At 42.5% G+C, this 24,938-nt stretch overlaps 1 protein-coding gene across 6 annotated transcripts in view; it reads left to right on the top strand.

Annotated features, from left to right (window-relative positions):
* PIK3R1 (phosphoinositide-3-kinase regulatory subunit 1) overlaps window positions 1-24,938 on the top strand; it is an 86,436-nt gene that overhangs the window by 48,162 nt on the left and 13,336 nt on the right. For 5 of the 6 annotated variants that reach the window (XM_027100956.1, XM_027100952.1, XM_027100953.1 and 2 more), the window contains 5 exons: window positions 9,713-9,805; window positions 10,243-10,317; window positions 16,394-16,525; window positions 17,306-17,507; window positions 17,723-17,802. In XM_027100956.1, the coding sequence (XP_026956757.1) occupies window positions 16,417-16,525; window positions 17,306-17,507; window positions 17,723-17,802 (391 nt within the window). In that variant the 5' untranslated portion in view covers window positions 9,713-9,805; window positions 10,243-10,317; window positions 16,394-16,416. Of the gene's footprint in view, window positions 1-1,723; window positions 1,886-9,712; window positions 9,806-10,242; window positions 10,318-16,393; window positions 16,526-17,305; window positions 17,508-17,722; window positions 17,803-24,938 lie in introns of those variants that run through there. The other variant, XM_027100957.1, reaches the window with a different exon arrangement.

Genomic DNA, 24,938 nt, shown 5'->3' with positions numbered 1-24,938 from the left:
GCCAGCTATATTTAGCTTAACAAAACCCATTACATCCTTGGGGAAGAATGTGCTTAGTTTAGCCTTATGAGAAAATATTTAATAAATGCTGTCCTGAAAATATTTAGCCTGGCTGAGTGGACTGGCAAGAGTTTAATCCTGATAAAGCCGAGGTGATGGCGAGAAGCCGGCCCTCCAGGCCAAGCTCAGGTTGAACAAACGCACCTCTTGTCACTAAGGGTCGTAGCTGTGGGTGTCTCCTGTTGCCAAGTGCTTCACCATCAGTATCCTGCAAAGATTTTCCACCCCCTTCTCGTGGCTTCAGAATGGCATCATGCAGCAGGTCTGCCTAAGGAGGAAATGAGGTTCACGGAGCGGTTTTATGGCCAGCTTGGAAGCTGATCTGTTCTTTAAAATCCTAGCTTTACCACGGACTGCTGGCATGTCTTTGACCAACTTGCTGAACTTAGCCTCAGTTTCCTCCTCTGTAAAATGGGGACAATTACAATACCACACAAGGTTCTGCACACGAAATGAGATAAAGCACACAAAGCATTGAGCAGTTTTCAACACTTATTGTTCAATACTATCAGTAGTATTGGGAACTAATACTGCTAGTAGATGGGAACTATCAGTAGTAGTAGTACTAGTAATAATGTGTTAGGTCAGCCTTTCTAATACATCCTTGCCTTCCCGCCACCATCCGCCTACCCACTAAATTTAAAGAGCTGAGTTTTCTTGAACGTGGCAAGGTAGGAAAAGCTCTGATGTGGACATCAGAACTGAGTTCTAGCCCTTGGCCTGAACTTCTGTGGGACCTTGGGCAAGTTGTGACCCATGCAATCTCACCCCACACCGTGGTCCACAGATGCACAGAGCAGTAGTAATAAGGTCACACTACTTGGCCTGCGTTTTGCTGGTGATCTTTAACTGAAGGCTTCCATCAGCCAGAACCTTGGAAGAGAAGAAAAATGCTAATCTCTCTCTTTTGGTATCTAATTGGGTATAATAGCAGATCTAATTAGGGTTGATAGCCAGACCCTCTGAGTTAGGCAGCCTCACTTGCCTGACACATGTTTAGATGTTGGGCCACGGGATCTGGTATAAGATCAGCCCATGAAGCCAGGACATTTAGGCAGCAAGTTATCAGTGTGGAGGTTAATCGTTGGGAGTCTGTCTCCCACAGAGATCTGGATTTCCTCTCTCTGATTGGTGGATTCACTCTTAATCCTTGCTACTCAAAGTGTGGTCTGAGGACCAGCAGCCTGGGCATCACCTGGGAGCTTGCTGCAAATGCAAAATCCTGAACCTCACCCTGATCTACTGAATCAGGTTATTAATCCACATTAAAGTTTAGGAAGCACTGCCCTAAACATCTGCTCTTGGGAGTATTCTGTCTGGCACAGAGGATGTTTACTAAATACTGGTAGAATTTGTATTTGGCATTCATTTTTTTCTAGATTTACAGCTTCTTTCCTCTCTTTGGGTATAACATGTTGATGTGTTAGGTAGCTCGGATTGCCATGACAAAATACCATATCCTGGGTGGCTTAAACAACAAAAATTGGTTTTCTCAGTTCCGTTCATGTGGCAGGTCTGAGATCCAGGTGCCAGCATGGTTGAGTTCTGGTGGGGGCCCTTACCTGGCTTGCAGACAGTGCCTCATTTTGTGTTCTCATGTGGCAGAGAGAAAAAGAGGAAGCTCTCTGGTGTCTCTTCTTATAAGGGCACTAATCCCATCATGATGGCCCCCACCCTCATGATGTCTACTTAATTACCTCCCAAAGGTCGCATCTCCAAATACACTCACATTGGGAGTTAAGGCTTCAACATGTGAATTTGGAGGGATGCAGTTCAGTCCACGGCACCCGATTTCTACACCTTACTTTGAGATGCATCCAAAAAAGTAAGATGGGCTGATGGAAAGATATGTAATAAATATAGTAAATATTTAAATATAGTAAATGTTAATTATAGAGTCTAGGATGAGGATATATGGACATTCACTGTACAGTTCTTTCTGGTATGTTCACAATTGTCAGAGAAAAAGCCCTGCTCTTTCTTTAGAACAGAATCTGGTGGTTCTTTTTTCTGATTTCCATCCGGGCTTTCTTAAAACTGCCTCACTGGACAGCTTTGCCTCTTTGGCAGTGCCCCCCTCTGCCCGCTCTCCTTGGTCAGCCAATGTCCTGCTTCTTCGCTGTTAGTTAGTGAGGTTCCAGCCTCCACTGAAATGCTTCTTTCTGGTCTCTGGTTTCCCCAGTAGTGTCCTTCTGTCCAGTTTCTCTCTTACCTCTGCCCTCTCCTGATCAGAGAGTATCCTTCAATTCTTGTGAGATTGGGGTTTCTCAAGTTAACATTGGAGGAGGCTTCTGTAGTGTTTTTAAGCATTTCTACCATTTTCTGCCTTTGACGGTGAAATCTGCTGTCAGATAAAAGTGGGAGAGAAGTGAGTGCCATGCTCTGCCCCTAGGGAGAGAGCATGGCTCACCTGGGGCCCCAACCTCCCTCTTGTTGTTCATGGGGCTCCCATTGTTTTCTCTTTATGACCTTAATTATCTGCAGTTCAAGATGTTTTCTAGTGACGGGTGATGTACTGACTTGTATATTTGGGGAGAAGCTCAAAAGCTCGTGTTATTAGGGTCGTTTTACTTGAACACACCAGAAAGTACTATGGCTGCCCACTTGTAGGATGGGGCATCCAGTATCTGTGTGTCATGTGACACCCTTGCCACAGTTACCCTTAAATTAGCCTTGGTGTGAAGTTCGGGGAAACTTATCACAGGTTTCTCTCCTTGACTGGGACTTGTAGACTCTGGTGGAGAGAAACAGGTCCAGGCTGAACTCAGGGACACTATTCATGAGCTTTGTGACCAAATGACTTAATTTCTCTCTGTCTCCCCACCTTTAAATTGAGGGTGATAAGGAACTGCTATGAAAAATAAGCGAAAGCATGTCCGTAAAATACTGAGTGTGGAGGTGTGAGTCCTCATTGATGTTCAGTAATAGTCATGCACCCAAGAAACTCAGGGCCCATTGGGTATGTGTCACATGATTTTCCCTTCTTTCCTTCCTTTCTGGGGCCTCTCAGTCACACTTCATACAAAATCTTTCTAAGCCAACAGACCAAAGGATCAACTTCCCTTATAAACCATTAGCCTCCGAAATCCCGGGGACTCAACTATAAATTATTTTCCTGGTGGGGAGAGGTGGGTGTTCCCTTCTCTTCCCCATTTATCTCCTGCCCAGAATCTTAATTTGCTGTATGCTGTAAATTGTAATCTTTAAATCAGACTCCAATTTAGGTGATAAGCATCACAATTAGGCTAGCCTGTCAAAAGATTTAAGTGTAATCTTGCATTTCAATCTCCACGCAGAGGCTTTAGCGAGGCCATCAGAAGCGAAGCTGTAATGTCTGCTTATGTTTAATAAAGTCTTTGCCTGCTGTTTGTTTCCTGTATAGTCTCTTGTCTAGAAATAAATTAAATGGGCAGAGGATCTCAGATCCCTTTCATTTGTTTTTAAGCTGTGAAGCAGAAGAGATAAACGGGAGAAGATAAACTTAAAGATATTAAAGACTAATTAGTTTAGGGTGTCTGAAAAGATCTGCAAACTTCTTGTTTAAATCTGTTGACAACTCTTATTAATTCCCTCTGACTAGTTATCCCTGAAAATAGTGTAGTTATGGCTGAAGATCTACTTTCACATCTACTCTTTCTACTCCCATTTTCAGTTGCCCCTATTTTTTTTCCTTCCTTCTCCTGCAAAAGAAAAATCCTCGTTTCCACCAAGTTCAATATCCTTCCAACTTCATCTTTCCTTTACATTCAGAAAACTGGAGTATAATAACTCAAATAGGTAGTCCTTATAGGAGAAAGTGCAATGTATTGAAAATCGTGTGATAATTTAGATATGAGTTCTGAAAAGATATTGAGTGTTTTTATATGTAGAAAGGCAAAATGCAGATGTCTACCCTAATTAAATGTTTCCTGTTTGCCACCTTTAAAAAGTATTGAGAATTCTTTCTGTCTTATAATAATTTCTGGTGTTAAAATTTGCCATTGCAATTGGGTATTTTAAAAATCTGTAAATAATAATGAAAAAGAGTACATGAATAAGTCTCAATTAATAATAGCTACCCAATAGTTTGTGCTTGCTACATTCTAGGCACTGTGCTTACCCATGTTTGTTGATACAGTATTCATTTAATCCTTGTTACACTTAAAATTATTCCCATTTTACAGATGAAGAAACTGAGATTCAAGTTAATTAGCATACCCAAGATTACACTCAGTAAGTGGCAAAACTAAGATTAAAACCCAGGTCTCTTTGGCTTTAAACCTGTGTTTTTAACAATTTCTCTACTGCTGATTAAACAGGTGTGTTCCAAAATTAAGGAACTCATAATTGGTGGTGGGGGGGTGTTTTTTTGGGGGGGCTTTGTTTCAGTTTTTAAGTGCATTATCTTAGCCAGCATTGGTTATGGCTTTGCCCATAGAACTTAAGAAGTTTAAACCTTCAGAGTATTAACCGTTATAAGCATAAAGTATGAACATGCTTATAAGGCTTATTTAAGAAAAGTATAGGGATTTGTTAGATTTTTGCCCACCAGAATGTCCATTTTTCATTTGAAAGAATGAGAGAGACTGTGTTAGGCAGGACTAAAGTTTTGATTCAGCTACAATTTAACAGACAAGCATCTTGATTTAATATTGATCCACACTTTGCACATACTTTCTTTTCTGTGTATTTGTATTACATTTTAAAAGGTAAGTGGCAGCTTTTCATGTACGTCCAAGCTGCTTCCATCGGTAATGGAATACTTGGCTTGGGCAGTCTCTGGAGTCCCAGAATTTCAGCTTAAACTTTCCATTCGTCCCTTCCAGGCACTAACTCTAAAATATCCTTTTTTATGGAGAAGGCCTCCAAAAGGTGTAGCTGTGTGCTGGTTTCATCTTGCACTTTGTAGCGCGTTGGCACCATTTAACGTGAGGCATGCCACTATCTCCCACACACCACTGGTGCCCAGGGACTGTTCAGGCCTGTCCACGTTAGTGATTTGGGAAGGGCCTAAGTCAGGAGAGAAGGCTCTCTTCTGTGTGACTCGTTGTCACCAGGGCAAAGGGGGAAAATAGAACTAGTGGAAAATGCAGCACTTACGATGTGTCATCAAAAATTCTTTCTACAACCTGGGACACCTACTTCATTGGTGTTCCTGTTAAGGGCTGATTCCTCTCTTTTTTTGAAACAATGCACGTCTTGGCTTCACCACTGCTTTTAGACCCTTTTGCTGTTCTTTCTTATCTCCTTTCTCCTTAAGTAATACTGATTTCTTTTGCTGAAAAGTGATTCAGCTAAGTGAAAAACTGGTGTTGGCTTGTCGTCGAGGACTCTAAAATTCACCCAGTTTTAAGAGTGGACTTGGCTCTCCAGACGTGTACACTGGCTACAGCAGGATTCAAAACCCAAAAAACATTCCTCATTCAGATATAAAAATCTGTCTGAAAGGTGAAATCAAATGAGAATTTACATGTAAACTTGATGAGGATCATGCTCTGCTAATTTGTGTTTTGTTTAATAGCCACCATGTACGATCTCCACATTTTGTGTGTGTGTGTGTCTCTCTCTCTCCCTCTCTCTCTCCCTCTCTCTCTCTCTCTCTCTCTCTCTCTCTCTCTCTCTCTCTATATATATATATATATATATATTTAGTTCCATTATGTTTTAGTTTATTGAACTGTATGATGTGGTACTTTATCATGGACTTTTCAAAGAACAACTTGCCAAATTTGGTACTTCCTAGCAATTGTCATTTCCTGTTGGAATTTTTTAACATGGGGTCTAACGGAAGCGTAAATATTGACCTTGTGTATTTAATAAAAGTAAAGGAATCGTTGATTTTAGGATTATTGAAATAATTAATATTTTGCTTTAGAATGCTTTTTAGACTTTCACTGTTAATTGATCCTATTGCCCGAAATAGAAAATGGGAACTTTAAAAGCTTACTGGGTGAAACTTCCACATCCCATATGTTTAAATATTTTAAAGGGGAAATGGATTGAATCATAGATATTGTACTAGAGAATAGGAAATCCTTGAATTGTTATTTTAAAAAACCTTGTCTCTTTGTAAAATTTACCTTTTAAAACTCCCATTGAAAAACTTCGATCAATAAGCTTTTTTCAGTATTAACAAAATTCAGTGGTAAATTCACTCGATGTGTTACAAAGGAGTACCTGTACTTCCTAATGTATATGTCTAGTTTTTATCTTTTTAAAGTATTCTGGGGCGTACTTTGAGAAAAATGTCGTTATAGATACCTGATAGCCATCACAATGCTTTTTAGAAACTTCATGTAGTACTTGTATGAGTGAAAGAAATGATATTTTGCAGCTCAGGATATGCTGCATGGAAAGTAAACTACCATGTTTTGCCAAAGAAACATTGAAAGGACTAAGGAAAGGCTTTTTTTTCCCCTCCTTCTTCAAGCTGAAGTGAAGAAATAAGAGCGGCAGAAACAATTTTATATGTAGTATTTGCCAACCCAGTAATATAACAACTCTGGGGTGCATATTTCAGTCACAATTAGGTGAAATCTTTAATTATCACTTAATTTAACTTTCATATTTGCCTGCAGAAATGACTGTGTTGATAAGATTCTGAAAGGAGATAAACCTTTATTAAGTAATTCCATTTTTAGTTGCCAACTTTAAGGGGTTTTTTTTCATTTTTTAATTCAAAAAAATGCCTGTGTCATTTATGAGGGAAGGAAAAGAAGAACGAGGCATGTTAGTTGGATGAGTGTCGTGTGGATATGTGGGTTCATGCATTTACTGTTTAATCTTTAGCTTTTTGCATTTGGCTGTGCTGAGTTCTGTAAGTTTGAGAGGGCTAAGAAGAGAAGCTACAGTGAGTCCCAGTTAATAATATTTCTCTACAATATATCTCTACTTTTACGTTTTCCTTCTGTTACATGTGCTGATAGGATGATATTTCATTTTGCTCAGTGTAGAAGGCATCTATGAGGGAGGCTGTTTTTGTGAGCTGATAATCTAAGGCAAAGGGAAGTAGTTTATAACGTATCAGAGGAATGAGATGCTATGCTCTTTCATTTTATAGTATTCCTTTTTTTATTTTACAGTGCTTTTAACTAAAAAAAACTATGAAACTTTCAAGATATTTTTTTATTAAAGTATAGTTGATTTACAATATTGTGTTTCAGGTATACAGCACAGCGATTCAGTTTCATATATATATTCTTCAGATTCTCTTCCCTTATAGGTTATTACAAAATATTGAGTCTAGCTCCCTGTGCTGTGCAGTAGGTCCTTGTTGGTTATCTATTTTATATATAGTAGTGTGTATATGTTAATCCCAACCTCCTAATTTATCCCTCCCCCCACCCCAAGATATTTGTATTTTTAAGTGCTTTTCGGGTATACTCATATTTTAACAGATTTGGGCGACGTCATTGCTGGATTTTTTCAGGCACGGGGTGGGGGTCACCCGCATGGATTTGCTTATCATATACAGCATGTCCTAAAACTTACTACTAACCCAAAACAGATGACTAGCTCCATTCCTGGATATTCTGATACTGGGGGTTTGTAGTCATACCCAGCATTCTGTCTTCCTGGCAAGTTCTCCAGATGACCCGTAGGCACAGGCCAGTGGGGAAAGCACCAGTGAGATGAAGTGTCCATTCAGCTCTCTACATCGTGACTGTCTGGCAAGTCAGTGGCATATCTGTCCTGCTTTCATGAAGTGCGAAATGTGTTCAAGTGCTGTTGCAGTAGGACAAAGTGGCCCAGGAAACTCAGTGATAAATTTTGTGTGCCCTGCGTTCAGATGTTGATAAGCCCCGTGTCCAGATGCCATGTCCTCTGGGACAGCTTTTAGTGGGGTCTTTGCAGCACGAAGTCAACTCAGGAATCTTTCATCTGTTGCTGACAAAACTTGCCCTTGCTCAGGCTATAGGACTGCGCTCTTCAATAGTGTGGCCACTAGCTACATACAGCTATCTCATTTTAAATGACGACAATTAAAAATTCACTTCCTCCGTTGCAATAGCTACATTTCAAGGGCTCAGGAGCACTTGCTGGGTAGCACAGCTAATAGAACATTTCCATCATCACAGAAAGTGCTTCTGGAGAGTGCTGCTATAGGATTTTCTTCCATAACGTAGCTCTTCTCCTTTTATCCTGGGTACTTGGAATGGCTAATAGCGTTAGGTGGCAAGATCACGTTACTGTCTATCTCAGGAAATAGTGCCACCTAAAAGGGTCTTCTGCTACAGGGTCTGGGTTTCCGAAATGACGTAAATCATACTTAATTCTCTAAGGTCCAGATTTAACATAATCTTACTTGACTATTGTCTTGTGAATCTGTTGTTCTTCTGTTCTGACTCACTGTTAGAAAGATGGGCTTCGTTAGAAATGTGCTTATTTAACATGATATATGGCTTATAATAAAAATCACACCACTAAAATCTCATTGAAACAAAATTGTCAGTATTTAGTCTTTCTTATTAGATTATATTAACTATTCCTAGGTGAGAGTATATACACAGCATTGAACCTTAAGTGTCTGCAGATCAATAAATGGCTGATAAACAAACTGCACATGTAGGTATTTTCATGAAGGCTGTCATTTTACCTATATTTTGCACTTTGAGAAATTTGAGATGAGTATATTTAGCTCCCTCTTCTGGTATATTATGAGAAAAATATTTGTACTTTACTTTCGTATATTTTTGGGGTGAAAATACAGTTATCAGTGTTATGTTGAAGGGCATTATTTGTGTCATCCAATTAGACTTTTGTTTTCCTTTGTATCATTTGGTAAAACATGTGAATAAAAGCATGGAAACAAGTTCATGAAAGCATCACATTTCTGAAGATATTAACTGACCAAAACATATGTAAGCAAATAAAGGCTTTTCAAGAGCAGGTCCATGGGGATTTAATTTGAGTCTCACGTGGCCAGGGAGCATTTGTACTGGCTTCGGATCTGATATTAAGCCCACCCCGCCATTTGTGGGGCGTGGGGCAAAAAGACAAAAGGAAGGCCAAGCCTGTATCTAAATATTTTAAAGTTATAAATCGTATATTGATTGTTAACAGACTGTTCAGTAAGATACGTTCCATTCTCATACCTGGGAAGTTACTTCTTCACAATGACCAGCAAGCTGGATTTGTATTTAGAGTTCTTGGGTTCTCAGTTCTGCCTGAGAGTGTGGTGATATGGGGAGCGCTGGTTCCCAGCCCGCCCCTGGCTTGGCCCTGCGCTGCCGGGACCTTTGCACGTCCAGACTCCGTTCCATCCTGACCCCCACTCCCCACAGCCCTCGCCCACTCCCCAGGTCCAAAGGGGCACCCCTGCAGGGAGGTCTGCCCTGGGGAGGATGGACCTGGGGAAGAGGCCCGCGAGGCCACTGGGGCAAGGGATTCCAAGCTTCTCGAAGTGTTCTGAGTGTGTCCTAGGAGAGAAGCAGTGGGCGTGTCCCCTTGGCCCCCCAAACTCATCACACTGTGGGAAGAGGCACAGCTGGGGGGCGGCCCGCAAGGAGCCTCCTCAACACAGGGCCCAGCACGGGCTCCCTCTCGTTCCGGCCTGAGGTTGCTGCCATCCCAGTAGGACTACATGACTTTGTGTTCTAGTCATCTTCACTGATGTTTACTGCGTTGGATTACCCCCGATTAAACGTAACCGCACAATTGTGTTCATTTGCAGCTGCGACTCTTCCAGACCTTGCAGAGCAGTTCGCCCCTCCTGACGTTGCTCCACCACTTCTAATCAAGCTAGTGGAAGCCATTGAAAAGAAAGGTAATCCAGCTGGTAGAGGGAGTCGGTTAACGGGTTATGGCCTGAGTTCGTGGGTGTTATCATTTGTATTTGTCTCATGGACGTTCATTAAATACACTCCTTGCCACCTGTGCTGGACCCACAAGCTGTTTGTTGCAGTGACCTGGGGAGATAGTCTTGGTCTGACTTCTGACTCTCCACTAACATGTACTTATTGCATGGAAACTGTTAACTTCTCCCTATTTTAATAAAGAGAATTAACTTGCTCCTCAGTGGCCAGGTGATGTTGCCAAAATTATTGACATGCCATAAGATGAACAGTAGGAGTTGACTTCCAGGAATATTTGGTACACATCTAGAATAGACACTGGATGGAAACTGGAATGTCTCTCTGGCCGCAGGCTCACACATTCTCCAGAGAGCTGTGTTTTGCATACTCAGTCTGTTTTGTGTCCTAGGTCTGGAATGTTCAACTCTATACAGAACACAGAGCTCCAGCAACCCAGCAGAATTACGACAGCTTCTTGATTGTGGTGAGTGTCACAGAGCTAGAAATACACATGGGAAAGGCGATTCTTACCTTTCTGTTTCAGGTAAAGCACAAAACATGTGAGCTTAACTGTGCAACATTCTCAGTTTGAAGGGAGCTCAGAAATATGCACACTTCCCTCTGCCCTGTTATGGTAAGAGGGCAGACCTCTGATGTTTGTCTCCTGAGTTGGGGTGTGTGTGGCTGCCTGCCTGCAGGTACTTGGCTGTCATCACAGCCATGAGCCCCTGGGTGCTGTAGAAACTGCAGAGGAGAGAAGCATCTTGGGATTTCTCTGCCTCTGCTTATCTGCCATCTTTCTCTGACCCTGCCATTGGCTACATCTAATTCATCTGGACCAGTTAAAAAATTATTTATAAGTCTATGTCATTTAACAAAGGTCTCTTCTGACCTTTCCCCTTTTCCCTTTCTCTCTCTTTTTCCTTTTCTTTTCCCTTTCTTTGTCTTCCTTCCTTGCTTGCTTGCCTTTTCATGCCATATTTACATCAAGTAATACCATGATATTGTTATCTACTGTAATGTGCTGGTAAACCAACTCTCTGGGGGGGGGGGGGAAGCCCTGGTTTGTAGCATTTACCTACTTCTGTGGTGTAAATGTTCTCACCGTGGCTAATTTCAAGCTACCAATGTGTCATCACTGAACTCTTGGGAAGAATTGTGAGCCAGTACAAGTCGGCTGAAGCACACCATTGGTTAAATGACGTCAGTTAATTTAACCAGGTGGTGGCTTTATTATTTGTCCCTGCCCTCCTTTGCCATACAGAATAAAACTGTACAAATGTAAATTTACTGGCCATCATTCTAGCAAGTCATCTTCTACATCAACTTCTAGAATCTCTCAGAGCCTTCATTCCTTCCCAGTACTTTTCTTTTTATTAATAATTTTTTGCCTCACACTATTTTAACTAAATTTGGGTGTTTGAAACAAAAGGAGTGAAACCCAGTTTTGGAAGAAGCACCTTCAGGCGTGCAGTTATGCAAAGAATGCCCACATGACATTTAATAAACGAAAAAGTTTGAAGTGTGAGGCAGCTTCAAAACGAGGCAGCTTATGAAAATTTCTAGAAAAGATGTTTCTGGGAAAAAAGAAGGAGATTAGATCTTTATCTGTCGATAGTTTTACTTGAAATGCACCGCCCAAATGTTTGAAGCTTAAAAAAAAAATTTTTTTTTAACTTTCATTTTTCCTTTGTACATGGAAGTCAGTCTTACACACACACAGGGTACATCCTCCTACATACATCCAGAGTAGGTCATTAGAAGTTGACTGGCAGAAGAATCAAGGTGAAAAGACTTGTTTTTCTTTATCTCTAACAGCTTTACCAGGGTGTTAAGGAAACACCAAGTTTTGTCCTAGCCAATTGAAATAGACATACATGTTTTGGTCAGAAAATTGGTCAAATCGAACATGTTAAAAGTCACAGGAAGTGTTTAGACTTCAGAGACTGATGAAATGGAAGTTATTTGTGAAAGAGCGGTTACGTTTTTTAATGTGACCAAAAACAAAATGATGCAGTTTGGCTTTAAAAAAATCTTCACACCACCTGTAAGATGGAATAAATAACCCAAATTCACTTCAACAAGATATTTTGACAGACAGCTTTCTTTGCGCATTTGAGTTCAAAACACACATAGAAAACTGGTTTCCCTTGGATTCTGTGCTATAAAAGTGAATTTTGTGGCAAAACAAAAAGAGTAAACATTATCTCAATTTAGGAGTGAGGATCCTCCAGGACTGTTTCCAGCTTGAGGAGTTTTCAGTCTATAAAAAAATCGTAATATCCTAGAGGAAGCTCAAAGATAAGTCACTTACACTAAAAGCAAAAAGTATGGCTTTTACCCAACCCCATGAATTACCAATGTCTGAAAAGGACAGACGTGGGTGGAGGACAACAGCCTACATTTATTAGCACCTACTGAGTTATTTTATTTCATCCACACATCAGTCTTGTGATATAAATATTAGTAACTGCTGATGGTAACGCCATGACTTGCATCCAAATGGTTCTGACTCTCAAAGCCCTTATTCTCGTTTTTCCCCCACTATATTGCCCTAAAATAAAATGTTTCTTTCTTGGTTTTTTTTCATTTTAATGGTGTGAATTATTTTCTTTCTCTCTCTCTCTCTCTCTTTTGGTTTCTCTTAACCTGAATTAGGCTTTTCCTTTAAAAGTTCTCATTACCAGAAAAACCTATGTGTGTGACACCGTGTGGTGATGGATATTAACTAGACTTACTGTGATGATGGTTTAACCATGGTATATACAAATATCAAATCATTATGTGGTACACCTGAAACTGATACAATGCTATATGTCAAGATACCTCAATTTTAATTAATTTATTTATTTTTTTAAAGAAACGGTAGAGATTTTTTTTTTTTTGGCTGTGCCACACGGCATGTGGGATCTTAGTTTCCCGACCAGGGATCGATCCCACACCCCTCTGCACCGGAAGCACAGAGTCTTAACCACTGGACCTCCAGGGAAGTCCCAAGATACCTCAATTTTAAAAATCAGCCTTCTGCAGCCTCAGCACTGTGGGCATTTTAGGATGGATAATTCTTTGTCGTGAGGGGGCTGTTGTGTGCGTAGGGTTTCAGCAGCACTCCTGGCCTCCACCCACTAGATGCCAGTGGGATTTTCCCCTGGTTGTGACAATTGGAGATGTCTCCAGGTGTTGAGAGATGTCTCCTAAGGGTGGAGGTGGGGCAGCAAAATTGAGGACCCCAGTTGAGAACCCTTTACTTAGATAGAGATCAGTCGGGGAGGGGACTCCATTCCAGTGGGAGAAGGAGTGAAGTGTTGGAGAGTCTGCTCGTTGCCCGTCAGGAGTAGACTCAGAAAAGCAGGGTAGAAGAGGGTGTAAACGCCCCAACCCAGACCTAAAGATTGGGTGGCGCTCTCTGAACTGACTTCCACTGTCATCACATGACAGATGTGTCTAGCCCTTGGAAGAGCACATTAGCATAGCTTTAATGCAGAAAAGGAGACTGCTAGAATAGAAATCAGAAACCCCAAGGAGCTTTAGAAGTTGTCTATAAATAAATAGAACATACTACATCGGCTCTAGTGGAATTTGACATAAGGTGAGCTGATCCAAAGACTTGAAATAAGGTTATTTCATTCAAAGGTTATAAAGGCTCTTTGGAATACACCTCATGTGTTGGAGAAGGGCTTCAGTGAGTGAACATCACTCTCAGGACTTTGTGTAGCTCAGCTCACAAACATTCAACAAGCACATTCTCTGCTGAGCACTGAGGGATATGAGAAGAGCAGGTGAGAGCCACAGTCCGTGCCTTGGAGGGACTGTCAGTCTAGGAGAGAGACTCGCAATTACCATAGTGGGAAGTGTCAGGTGTCATAGAGAGATGACTCCTGCCGGGGGGACGTGTGGAACCTTTCGCATCTTAATGTTTATACCTCATCGCCAAATGGTGTTTTAGGATGAGCAGATTAAGTAATAAGAATTGGCTGGGCAAAGTGATATTAAATGAAGTATACAGGGGGCAGATTTGGGGGGAGGGGCAGCCGCTTGCTGTAGAGTGGGTGGCTATGGGATGCTCCAACAGAGATGCACGCACAGTTTTGTGTGACAGTCACACTAGTAGTTGCATTACTTTCCACATGGACCCTTTATGCAGAGACCCAGTCTTGCCCTTCCCCACACTTATTAGAGATGTCATATGCCTCTGGTTTGTTCTTTGTGGGACACTTAAGTGATTTAAGCCCTTGCTTCTCCACCTTTTCATTCTTTTCCTCAAACTAACCTATCCACATTTGCTACCAGCTCAGGACTTTCCTGAGCTCTATGGTATTGTACGATTATCTTTCATAAGTTCTGCTTAGTTAGTGGGACAGGTTTGGCTGATGACGATGCGTCCAAGAAGCTTTGTTAACTCAGCCTAAGTGCTTTATAATATCACACCTGGTTCATGGGCATCCAGGATGCCACTTCTCCTTCTCATGCTGAATACCTGCGAGTAAACTTTGATTCTCTCTCATCCTCTCCTAGGCCACAACCCAGTCCTGTCAATCTCCTAGTTAGGTTACTTTTTTTTTTTTTTTTTACCGGATATTCATTTTTAATTATTATTTATTCATTTATTTATGCTGTGTTGGGTCTTCGTTGCTGCGCGCGGGCTTTCTCCAGTTGCAGCAAGCGGGGGCCACTCTTCATCACGGTGCGCGGGCCCCTCACTATCGCAGCCTCTCTTGTGGCGGAGCACAGGCTCCAGACGTGCAGGCTCAGTAGTTGTGGTTCCCGGGCCTAGTTGCTCTGCGGCATGTGGGATCTTCCCAGACCAGGGCTCGAACCTGTGTCCCCTGCATCGGCAGGCGGACTCTCAACCACTGCGCCACCAGGGAAGCCCTAGGTTACTTCTTGATAATGTCTCACACGTTTCTAACGGTCCTGAAATCCAGATTACCCCGAGTGGTATCAGCACTTCCAGCAGCGCTCCTTTCCGACTTATTTTGAATGCCACGATTAATAAAGCTGTTTAGAAATGTAGCATTCTGCTCGTCAGGGCCCCTGTTCTCCACTGAGTACATGCACAAGTCCCCAGATAATTTCCCTCAAGTCATCTTTCCTGTCAGTAGTGTGCATCCTTCTGTGGTCCTTCCTGCCCGCAGCACCCCTTCCTTCCACCAGGCAGTGTGCCTCATTCTACCCCAAGTACTCAGAGAGCGGCTGTGATTCATACTACCCCAGTGTTGAATTGCCTGACCTGTTTTCCAGATGAAAGATTTACTGGACAGACTTCATGTCTTATCTTTCTTCTGAGATAGTTCAGTGCCCACCAGTTATATTAGTGATACCTTAATCAGAAATACCCTGTCAGAACTAGGGAGAAACATGCTAAAGATGTTCACATCATTTTTATGGCCGTTCTTGAGACTGACTGCTAAAATTCTGTAATAGCTTACTGTTTAATCAATCAGTCTGTACTTTATTGGATTAAATTTATATTAGTTCTGATATGCAGTATTGAGCAATTCAAATTTTAGGAAATCTATGGATTTGCACGTCATGTTTTCTTGTTGCAATTTTAGGAAGTATTTACTGTGTGATTCACCATCCCTAGAACAGAACCCTTCTCAATCAGGGCAGAACCACCGTCCAGAACGTACTTGCAGACATTGTGGGGGGCTGCATTTGTTTGCTGTGGCTGCCATAACAACATTCCACAGACTGGGTGGCTTAAAAAACAGAAATCTGGGCTTCCCTGGTGGTGCAGTGGTTGAGAGTCCACCTGCCGATGCGGGGGACATGGGTTCGTGCCCCGGTCCGGGAAGATCCCACATGCCGCGGAGTGGCTGGGCCCGTGAGCCATGGCCGCTGAGCCTGCGCGTCCGGAGCCTGTGCTCCGCAACGGGAGAGGCCACAACAGTGAGAGGCCCGCGTACCGCAAAAAACAAAAAAAAACAGAAATCTATTTTCTCACAGTTCTGAAGGCTAGAAGTCCCAGATCAAGGCAGGTTTTGTTTCTTCTGAGGCCTCTCTCCTTGGCTTACAGATGGCCGCTTCCTTGCTGTGTCCTCATATGGCCTGTCCTCTGTACGTGCACCCTCGGTGTCTCTTTGTCCAAATTTCCTCCTCTTATAATACCAGTCAAATTGATTAGGGTCCACTCTAATGGGCCCATTTTAATTTAAACACCGCTTTAAAGGCCCTGTCTCCAAATATATTCATATTCCGAGGTGCTGGGAGTTGGGGCTTCAGCGTATGAATTGTAGGGGAAACATTTCAGCCCACAGCAGGAGCCCTGTTTTTTGTTGCCCCCGAAGTCTGGGAATGTGTTCCTGGCATTGTGGGCAGGGGCCTTCATGCTAAATGCTTACAGGGTGGGGGACAGACCTACACAAGGGAAAAATGTTCTATTCGAAATGCCAGGAGCAACCCCTGCAAGAAACACTGCTCATAAATACGCAAGCATCTTACATATGTCCTCATACTGCTTCCTTTCATGTGTCACACTGAAGTCGCACATTCAGAAAATCGGCCCAACCAGTGCATAAAATGTCTGAAAAAAATTTTTTTGCATATTTCTACCATAGATGCTGCCTCCGTGGACTTGGAAATGATCGATGTGCACGTTTTAGCAGACGCTTTCAAACGCTATCTCCTGGACTTACCAAATCCTGTCATTCCAGTTGCCATTTACAATGAAATGGTTTCTTTAGCCCCAGGTGTGTTGTGTCTTCTGAGAACCTCCCTGAACGTGTATTGAGATGTGGATGTACTTGTCAACTCAAGGGCTGCAGATAAAGAGAGATTTCTTAGAAAATGTTAGGAGGGGTCTGCCCCCACTCCCATCAGCACAAATTCCCTCCCTTACCAGGGCATCCGATAGAAGAACCAGATTCTAGTTTGCTTAGGAAGGCCGTCCACATGTTGAAATGGCTAATTGTTAACCTTTTATCAGTATTTTAAGGTTCACTACGTCAGCGAATGCCTCAGCGTGCCAAGTGCCATCCCTGGATTCAGGGAACCGGACTAGGACCCAGGGACTGGGGATGTTCCCATCAGCTTCCTCCAGTGGCCATTAGAAAATGAGTTGAGGGAAGAGGACTCTCCGTTTTAGGAGCTAATGCTCAGTTAAAGTGCTTTGGGGACAGGAAACTGGTTCGTAACCTTCAAAGTTAAAACCTGTGATACTTATCTGATGCTCCTCCGAATTAGCCAATCACACTCAAAGCCGCTCCGTGGACGGCAGCACACCGAGAACTTCTTGTGGTTTTGTACACCAAGAGTTTCTTGCATTTCCATTTGACTTGAGATTTTGACTTTCTCGTAATGCCTTTTCTAATGAGAAGAGCAAATGTATTGTCTGCTGTTTCTGATGCCTTGGTTTTAAATGATCCCTCGGTAGCTAGAACAGAAATTTTCTAGGTGTTTATTCACTAACAGCTAGAAACAGTCTCTTATTCCTTTTGCTTTCTTTCTTTCGTTCTTTTTCTAACCTGTAGAAGTGCAAAGCTCTGAAGAATACATCCAGCTGTTGAAGAAGCTCATTAGGTCGCCCAGCATACCTCATCAGTACTGGCTCACGCTGCAGTATTTGCTAAAACATTTCTTCAAGCTCTCTCAAACGTCCAGCAAAAATCTTTTGAATGCAAGAGTACTCTCTGAACTCTTCAGCCCCCTGCTTTTCAGATTCCCAGCAGCCAGGTAAGTGATAGAAGAGCAACCTGGATTTTGGGGTGATGAGGGTGGTCCTAAGTTTATGGGTCATTAAGCTCCTTCTGAAGATACCAGTTCACAAATGCTTGTACATAGTTCCATCAGACACATTCATTTGAATATGCAGAAATGAAAATAAGTTTGTTGTTTGGGGAAAAAGGTATCTAATGGATCTTTTTTTTTTTTTTTTTTTTTTTTTGTAGTTCTGAGAATCCTGAACACCTCATAAAAGTTATAGAAATTTTAATCTCCACCGAATGGAATGAACGCCAGCCTGCACCAGGTAATGCCTTCGGAACATTTAAAATTCCCTCACTGTTCGTTTTTTAGAGCCTGAAAAATGGTGGTTTTTAGTCTCCTCTGAAGTGCTGTAAGTTTCTCGTGGAATTGAGATCCGTAATAACATGTTACCTCATGACTTAAGGGGAAAATAGCTGGGCAGCAGCGCTATGGGTCAGTATTATCCAGCTTTTGATATTTGTGGCTTTTACATGGTCTTGGTTTCAGGTGAGGGTTGCTGGGAGAGCTCCCCGACCCCCTTAACTTGATGCTTCTGGTTGTTGCATAAATTTTGGCGTTGATTTTCGTTGCTGACATTTTTGTTTTTCTTTCTCATACTTACAAAGTAGGGGATTTATAATTACTATATAATTTAAAGTATTTTGGAATGTGTTTTTTGGAAGCAGGTAGGCTGAGAAATGTCTTGTCAAAATAAACATTTATAATAATGCAAGTAGTATGAAACTAGGGGTCTACTGCAACAAGTTCGAGCAAGCCAGACACTTCTGTGAAAGCAGGCTGGCATTCAATTAGCCGTTTAACAAAGCGGGAAATGTAGACCGAGTTAGCAGTGGATTTCATTTACACTGATGTATTTTTCCTCTACTGTGGAAAGTCTAAACAACCCTACTTTGCTGTATACTGGTTAAAAGTGAGCTGGTCATTTAGAAAGTGATGAGGGCCCTAGAAGTGAAGTGGAGTTTCAGGACCAGTAGAAGGTGTTGCTTGTAGTCTGAATTTATGTCTGGAATTTAATTAAAACATCATGAATTTATTATTTATTATGAGTAACTCATGCAAATTACCAAACTTATCTCTGTATGAGCAAACGTGGGGACCCAGATATCAGTCATGCAATGGCGGACCATGTTGTGCTTTTTATTAAGGTGTTCCATAGCTAGGCTCAGTTGTTTGCATCTGGAAGGGGCAGACAGAGAGGTGAGGGCCTAGACTTAAAACCCACCTGTAGGGATGGGATAAAGGATGGGATGGGTAACCACTCATGAAACAGGTATTGGGAAGGGCTTCTGTCGACAGATCCAAAATACGGGATCCACAGGTAAGAGTGGCAGCATAAATACTACGTAAGGCAAGCCTGGTCCATTCCAAGTGTTCCAAATCCCAGCAAGCAGGATATGTAACAGGGATACCCTGGATTGTAAACCGCATCAGAGAAATCTGTCAACAGGTACGGCCCAGGACTGGAGTTCCAGAGGGTGACCAAAAGGTGTCATATCGTGTGACTGCTTGGGTCACTCGATAATGGATTTGGGAGCTCTGTGTTGGTGTTCAAAGGCTGCCTTTGGGCTCAGTAGGAAACGATGCAGTGATAGATTAGAAGTACCCTGTGGGGAGGGGACAGGGGCAGGTGTGAACGTGGCACTGGAGCCGTTTATTGACTACCCACTCCTAGACTGATCACATGGGTGGGAAGAAAGAGGACCAGCAAGAACAGAACAGGACCCCCGGCCAAAGGATCGAGCTACGATCTTTCACTTCCTCCTGACCCGTGTGGAGGTCCACCTCAGAGAGAGGGAGAGCTGGGCCCTGCTTGCAGGGAAGGCGGGGGAGGTGCCCAGTCTTCTCAGTGGCCAGCTCTCTGGAGAGGGGGGAGACATGGAAGCTAAAAGCCAGACAGGGCTTGACACATACCCACAAGCGAATTTATCGCATGGAGTTTTCGAGAATTTCTGCTACACGGGGTGTAGTAGAATCAGTGGTGGAGTTTAATGCTTCTGCTTCTGGTGTAAACTGGTTAAACGTCTTTCTCAGTTTCAGCCTAATTCCACCCAAGAAAAACTTCATCTGCATCTGTTTTGATAATGCACACTTAAGACTGCTTGCTATGTCATAGACCCTACCTACATCCTTCTACTAAGAAATTGGTGTATCAGTTTCAAAGGCAGATGGATTAGTTCCATCAGCTCTGTTCAAGAACGATCCATAAAGCCTTGAACGTTGCTAGACTATCCCAGAACACATGCAGCCTCTTCCAAAAAATTGCATCCACGTAATTTTTAAGTCCTAGTTGGAGGCATTTCCCCCTTTGTGTGATCTCTGTCAACTATTCTGCAAATCGTATGGGACTTAGGGAATTAAAAGGTTGCTTCAGCGTCTCTCACTGGTGAAAACAGACTACCCACCCCAGGACAGCGTCCTCATTAACACCTTTGTATTCAGGAATGGCTCCAGTGAAGATGATTGGCAGGGCACCCTGGGTTAGAGAAATGACTTCTCTGGCCTGGTAGGAATGGGATGTTTTCATGGAGTCTTTCATCATTACCCCTGCATGTGCTCATCCCAGTGGGCTGGGAAGCACCGGCGCATCTCCAGGGAACACTCGTAAGTCATCCATTTGCAGTAACTTTGTCATGAATAGAAATGAGTGCTTGAATGATATTTGGTGGGTGGAGGACAAGCAAGACTATTATGGGGCAAATAGACACCTTTTCTAGTTGTTATCAGTTAGAACTTGAGATGATAGGCAGGGCTAATGATGTGTGAGGCAGCGTGTCAGTTGCAATAAGACCCGTTAGCACACAGCGTCTCATTAAATTCTGGGCAGGAGGGTGTGTACTGTAAGTATAAAAAGAATTTGAGAGATGTGGTTGGTGACTTTTTTAGTAGACAGGAAAAGCTCATAGGAAAAAAAAGAACTTGAAGTGGGCTTCGAAGAATAGGTACAATTTGAAAAGGGGAAGGAGAAACAGCATCTCAGTTCAAGGAGTTTCAAAGATTTCTTCAAAATAGATTGGAAAGGACAAAAATAACAGCTTGATATTTTTACCGGATTTGAAAAAGCAGTAAATATTTTAGGTGACAACGTCATAAAAAGCATCACTTGAGAGCTGAATGCATTGTCCAGCTCTCCGTTTGCACGTGAAGAAACTGAAGACCACAGAGCTTGACGGTTTCACCTGGTGCCACCCCAACCAGTGTGAGCCGGAATGGGTCTGCCGGGGGTGGGGCACCCGGCCCAGACACCAGGCTGCTGCTCTGTCTGCTACCCGGGCTTTTGGAACCTTCGTGGGCAGCGGGACTACCCGTAGTGTCCAGTCAAAAAGTCCTCCGAAGTTTCCAGCAAGCAATAGACCAAGAATAGGTGATATTTGTACCTATGGGTCACATATAGTAAAGAGCCCCAGTGCGACTGTTGGTAGCTTTGGGGATCAGGCTCAAGGTCGCTCCGTCGTGTGTCATGCAGTGGAAAGAACAGTGCAAGTCACGTCTGGGTTTGAATCCCAACTCTTGTTGCTTACTTACCGAGTTCATCACCGGGCCATTCAGCCTTTCCAGACGGTGTTCCAGTCTGTGAAATGGGAATAACGCCTCTCTCCTGGGATGGTTATGAGCATTAAATGAGGTGAGGAGTACTGAAGCTTACGACCCTGTAGTATGTCCTTGGTGTCGTTGTGTCAGCTCTGGCGTTTAAGGCCCTGCCGGAGCTGGCCTCGTTCAGGGCTCCATGTCCTCGAGCCGCCTTCCTGGTTAGTGCCGTCTGAATCCTACCAGGCCGTTCTCCCCACTGGTCCCACATTCCCATGTTCCCGACCCGTGGAGCCTGGCCTCAGGATGCCTGGAGGGGACTTAAACGCAGATCTGAAAAGGACACTCAGTGGGCAGTTGCTGCCCCGTGGGCGCATTGCTTGGAGGGAGGAGGATGCCTTTGTCTGACCCCCTTTGCTCCGTGTGCGACTCAGGGAGTGGAGGCGCCTGGATCTCCGCACCAGCCCCAGCGCCGCCGCCCCCCCCCACCTGCACCGCACCTTGCCCAGGTGCCTTTACGCAGTGCACGCAGTGCACAGCCGTCCCCAGTCGCCCCGAACAGTGCCATCCTCTTCATCTGCACCCAGGGAGCTCCTCCCCTGCTTGATGTGCAGGGTTTTGACCCATTCACTACATTTATGTCCTTAAGCCCCTTGTCCTCTTATACGTAACTGTTCTGTAGTTGTTCCGGTAGTTTCATCAGCTTAGCTACATTTCTCAAGGACAAAGGCTTCTCCTTTTCAGCTCTTCTTAGCGTAGAACTGGACACAGCATAATAGTCATCCAAATGAAATCTCAAAGAACTCTAACACACCAGCTCATTTAATGCATCCAGCATACCTGTGAAGGAAGACTTCTTCCCCTGTAGGGAGGGAAACTAAGGTTTGAAAGGCTAAGCACAGAGTAAGTTCTCCGAACTTGGTTGACAGTTTGCTGTTCTCTGTTACTAAAAGTCTTAAAAAGGGTTAAAGCTGAACAGCGGGTTTTCTTGAATCACTTCGTGTTACGTTTACCCTACTGATCCTTAGGTCGCTGAAGTAGATTTCTATAGGGCAACTAAGGTAAAAACGGACCATTTAACACTGAGTGCCTTTGAATGAAACCCATTATAAGTGTATTTACATATTTCAGATTTCATGGATATATTCAGAAATATTAATGTAGCATAATTGAAGTTTAATATTGCACCCTCAAGCCCAGAGGGAAAATAAATGACTCTTTCTCCCCCCTGCCCTTCTACACCTGTCAGAGTTAATTTTTAACCGCTGGTGCATTTGCAAAACATTCATCCTGAAGAGCCCGATTCATGAATCTTGTTTTAAATGCTCTGGGCTTGGTTTGCAACCAAGACTAAAGCAAGCACTAAGGTAGAAGGAAATGACTTTCAAAGAGTTTTACTTTTCTCTGATTTATTTTTTATTGGGTTTAAAATGTGGTCTGACATTAGAAGGTTGTTTCAAAGGTGAGAAGTGAAAGTTTGAAAAAGCTGCACGTGTTTAGAGGGGCAGGAGTAAGCAGGCAAGGCGTGTACTAGGTTTTGTCAAAAAATAGGAAGTTTTATTCGTGCTCTGAACAGGAGATGTATTGGAGGGTATAGTTCAGTTTTACTTTTGTTTTCACTGTGCAGCCTTCTCTTTCTCTCAAGGGACATCTGAGAGGGCAATTGTGGAGAAGGGGTCCTTTTTTCTACTAAGCAATGGGCACACCTTTTCAGATACTTTGTAGAATGTATCACTTTTATGCATCTGTAAACCTGAGTTTATTTATAAATTCAAATGGACATTTTTCTTAGTGCAGGGTCATTCAGAGCCCTGGATGTGGACTAAAGAATTGACATCATCCTGAAGGGCCCTTCTGGCCTAAGTTGTCTTAAGTTAAAATTATGAAAGGAGGCATTAATTTAACCCCTAAAAGAAGATTTTGGCTCATTTATTTTTTTCTCAAACGGGTTTTTTTTCAAATGGGCTTTTGTTCATAAATCGTGGCCCTTGACAAAAAACCATTTAAGAAGCTGTGCAGGATGAAAGCTGCTCGTGGAGCATTTGCTACTTGATGGTGATTGGCACGTATGAGATACAGTGTTCAGTCTGTAACTTTTGCACTATTTTAATGATTAAGGGACATTTTCCTGACTAGATCATACCTGCTGAGAAGTGACACATGGCCTCATTTTGCTTCTGAAATGAGTTTTGCAAAACCTTGAGAGAGAGGAAAGTAGTAAGACTTAGTGTTTTGAAGAATCTAGAAGGTAAAGATAGTTTTTCAATTATGTAAGTTTTCCAGTGTGGTAGACTAGGCTTTGGGTTTCAGAAATTACAAGTTTTCTTACAAGAGCTTATTAGCAGGCATGTGAAAAATATTTCCAAGGTTACGACATCTGTGCATTTGATTTATTAGTGATTTCTTAGTGAATCATATAGATTTAAGTGACAGTTGGGCAATTATATTTATTTTGTGTGAACTTCTGGACATAGTGGGAGATGAATGAAATACACAGAAAGTTGACCGTTTTCTCTGGAGCAGAAGTTACTGATTCTGTTCTACCAGCAGAGGGCTCCCTTTTTAAGCTAATGAAGAGCATGTTTTTTGCAGATCACTAAATTGACTAAAATTGGGAAAAGACTCAGCTCACACTTTGAGTAATATAATAGAACTTCTAGGGTAAATGATTGTACATATTGTGAGAAATTTGAAGCAAAGTTTTCAAATCTATTTTAAGACTTTCTCTAAGTAGAGAGTGTGCCACTTCCCAGTAGATAATTTTCTTCTGAAACGGGAAATAGACTGTCAGACTAGAGAACACTTTAATCTTAGAAGGTTTTGACATGACATATCCTGTGAATCCAGACAGGTATGCTTATGTGACTGATGTTTCCAAGGTTCCCAGCTTCAGAAAGACTATTTTTTAAAGTAGGGCAAGATTATGCAGCTCAGGAGGCAAGGGTATTCTGTGAACTAACCCTATGTCTGTGATCAGCTGGCAGGAACTGTGTCTACTCACTTATAGACTAATTTTTTCCCAATTGGAAAAGTAGGTGTTTCGTATGACCTCAATTGCACCAAAGGAGAGCTTGTAAAATCACTTTCATTGTGAGTGTAGCAGCACTTCCCAGATATTGCGAGTAATTCTGAAGCTGGTTCCTGCCTGTGTGGACTCTTGTGTCAGCCCCTAGATCTTCCTTTGTCACTGCCTGTGACCTTTGGGTCACCTTGTCATACAGAGTCTGAGGGTATTATAGACAGAACCCGTGTTTCTTCAGAGATAATTAGAAAGCAGCTTTTTTTTTTTTTAATTAAACTAAAAATAGAAAACAAAAGTTTTGTTGTAGGTGTGAAAGTTTTTGCATGGGGCTTAAAAGAAGTTAACTTCAGTTTCACTTGTTAATTTTTACTTTCTCTGGCAGAGGGAAGTAAAGAGCAGGGCAAGTGAGTGGAGAAAAAGGAGTTTAGGACCAAACATCGGAAGTCTGGGTTCTGGTCCTAGTGCTCTAATGTTATTGCAAACCACTTCATTCTGGGTGAGAAGCGTACACGCGTGTGTGTGTGTGTGTGTGTGTGTGTAGCATGAGGGAATTGAAGTGATCTCTAAATTTTTTTTCTGGTTTTAAAGCTAGTGATTTTGGGATTTTACATTGGGTTAAGGTTCTTGGGATAACAGTAAAGCCGTCTATGCTGATGTGAGTGGAAATTTTCTTTGGCCAAATTTTAGTTCTTTAAGTAGTAGCCAACAGTCCTAAGTTTGGTTCCTTGCAACTTTTTCGAATAAAGGGAAGAAAAAAAAATCCTCTAGAAAGGTGTGCCATTCTCCTTGCCCTCCCGTCCTTTGCTCCGTGTAGCATCTGCACCAACCTCATGCAGGCAGACCTTTTATGG

This window comes from Aethalodelphis obliquidens, unplaced genomic scaffold, assembly GCF_003676395.1.
Source record: "Aethalodelphis obliquidens isolate GAN/ISIS:26980383/991018 unplaced genomic scaffold, ASM367639v1 scaffold4, whole genome shotgun sequence".
In the NCBI taxonomy this organism is placed as follows: Eukaryota; Metazoa; Chordata; class Mammalia; order Artiodactyla; family Delphinidae; genus Aethalodelphis; species Aethalodelphis obliquidens.
The sequence above is the reverse complement of the archived record's forward strand: the minus strand, read 5'-3'. Positions and strand labels throughout refer to the sequence as shown.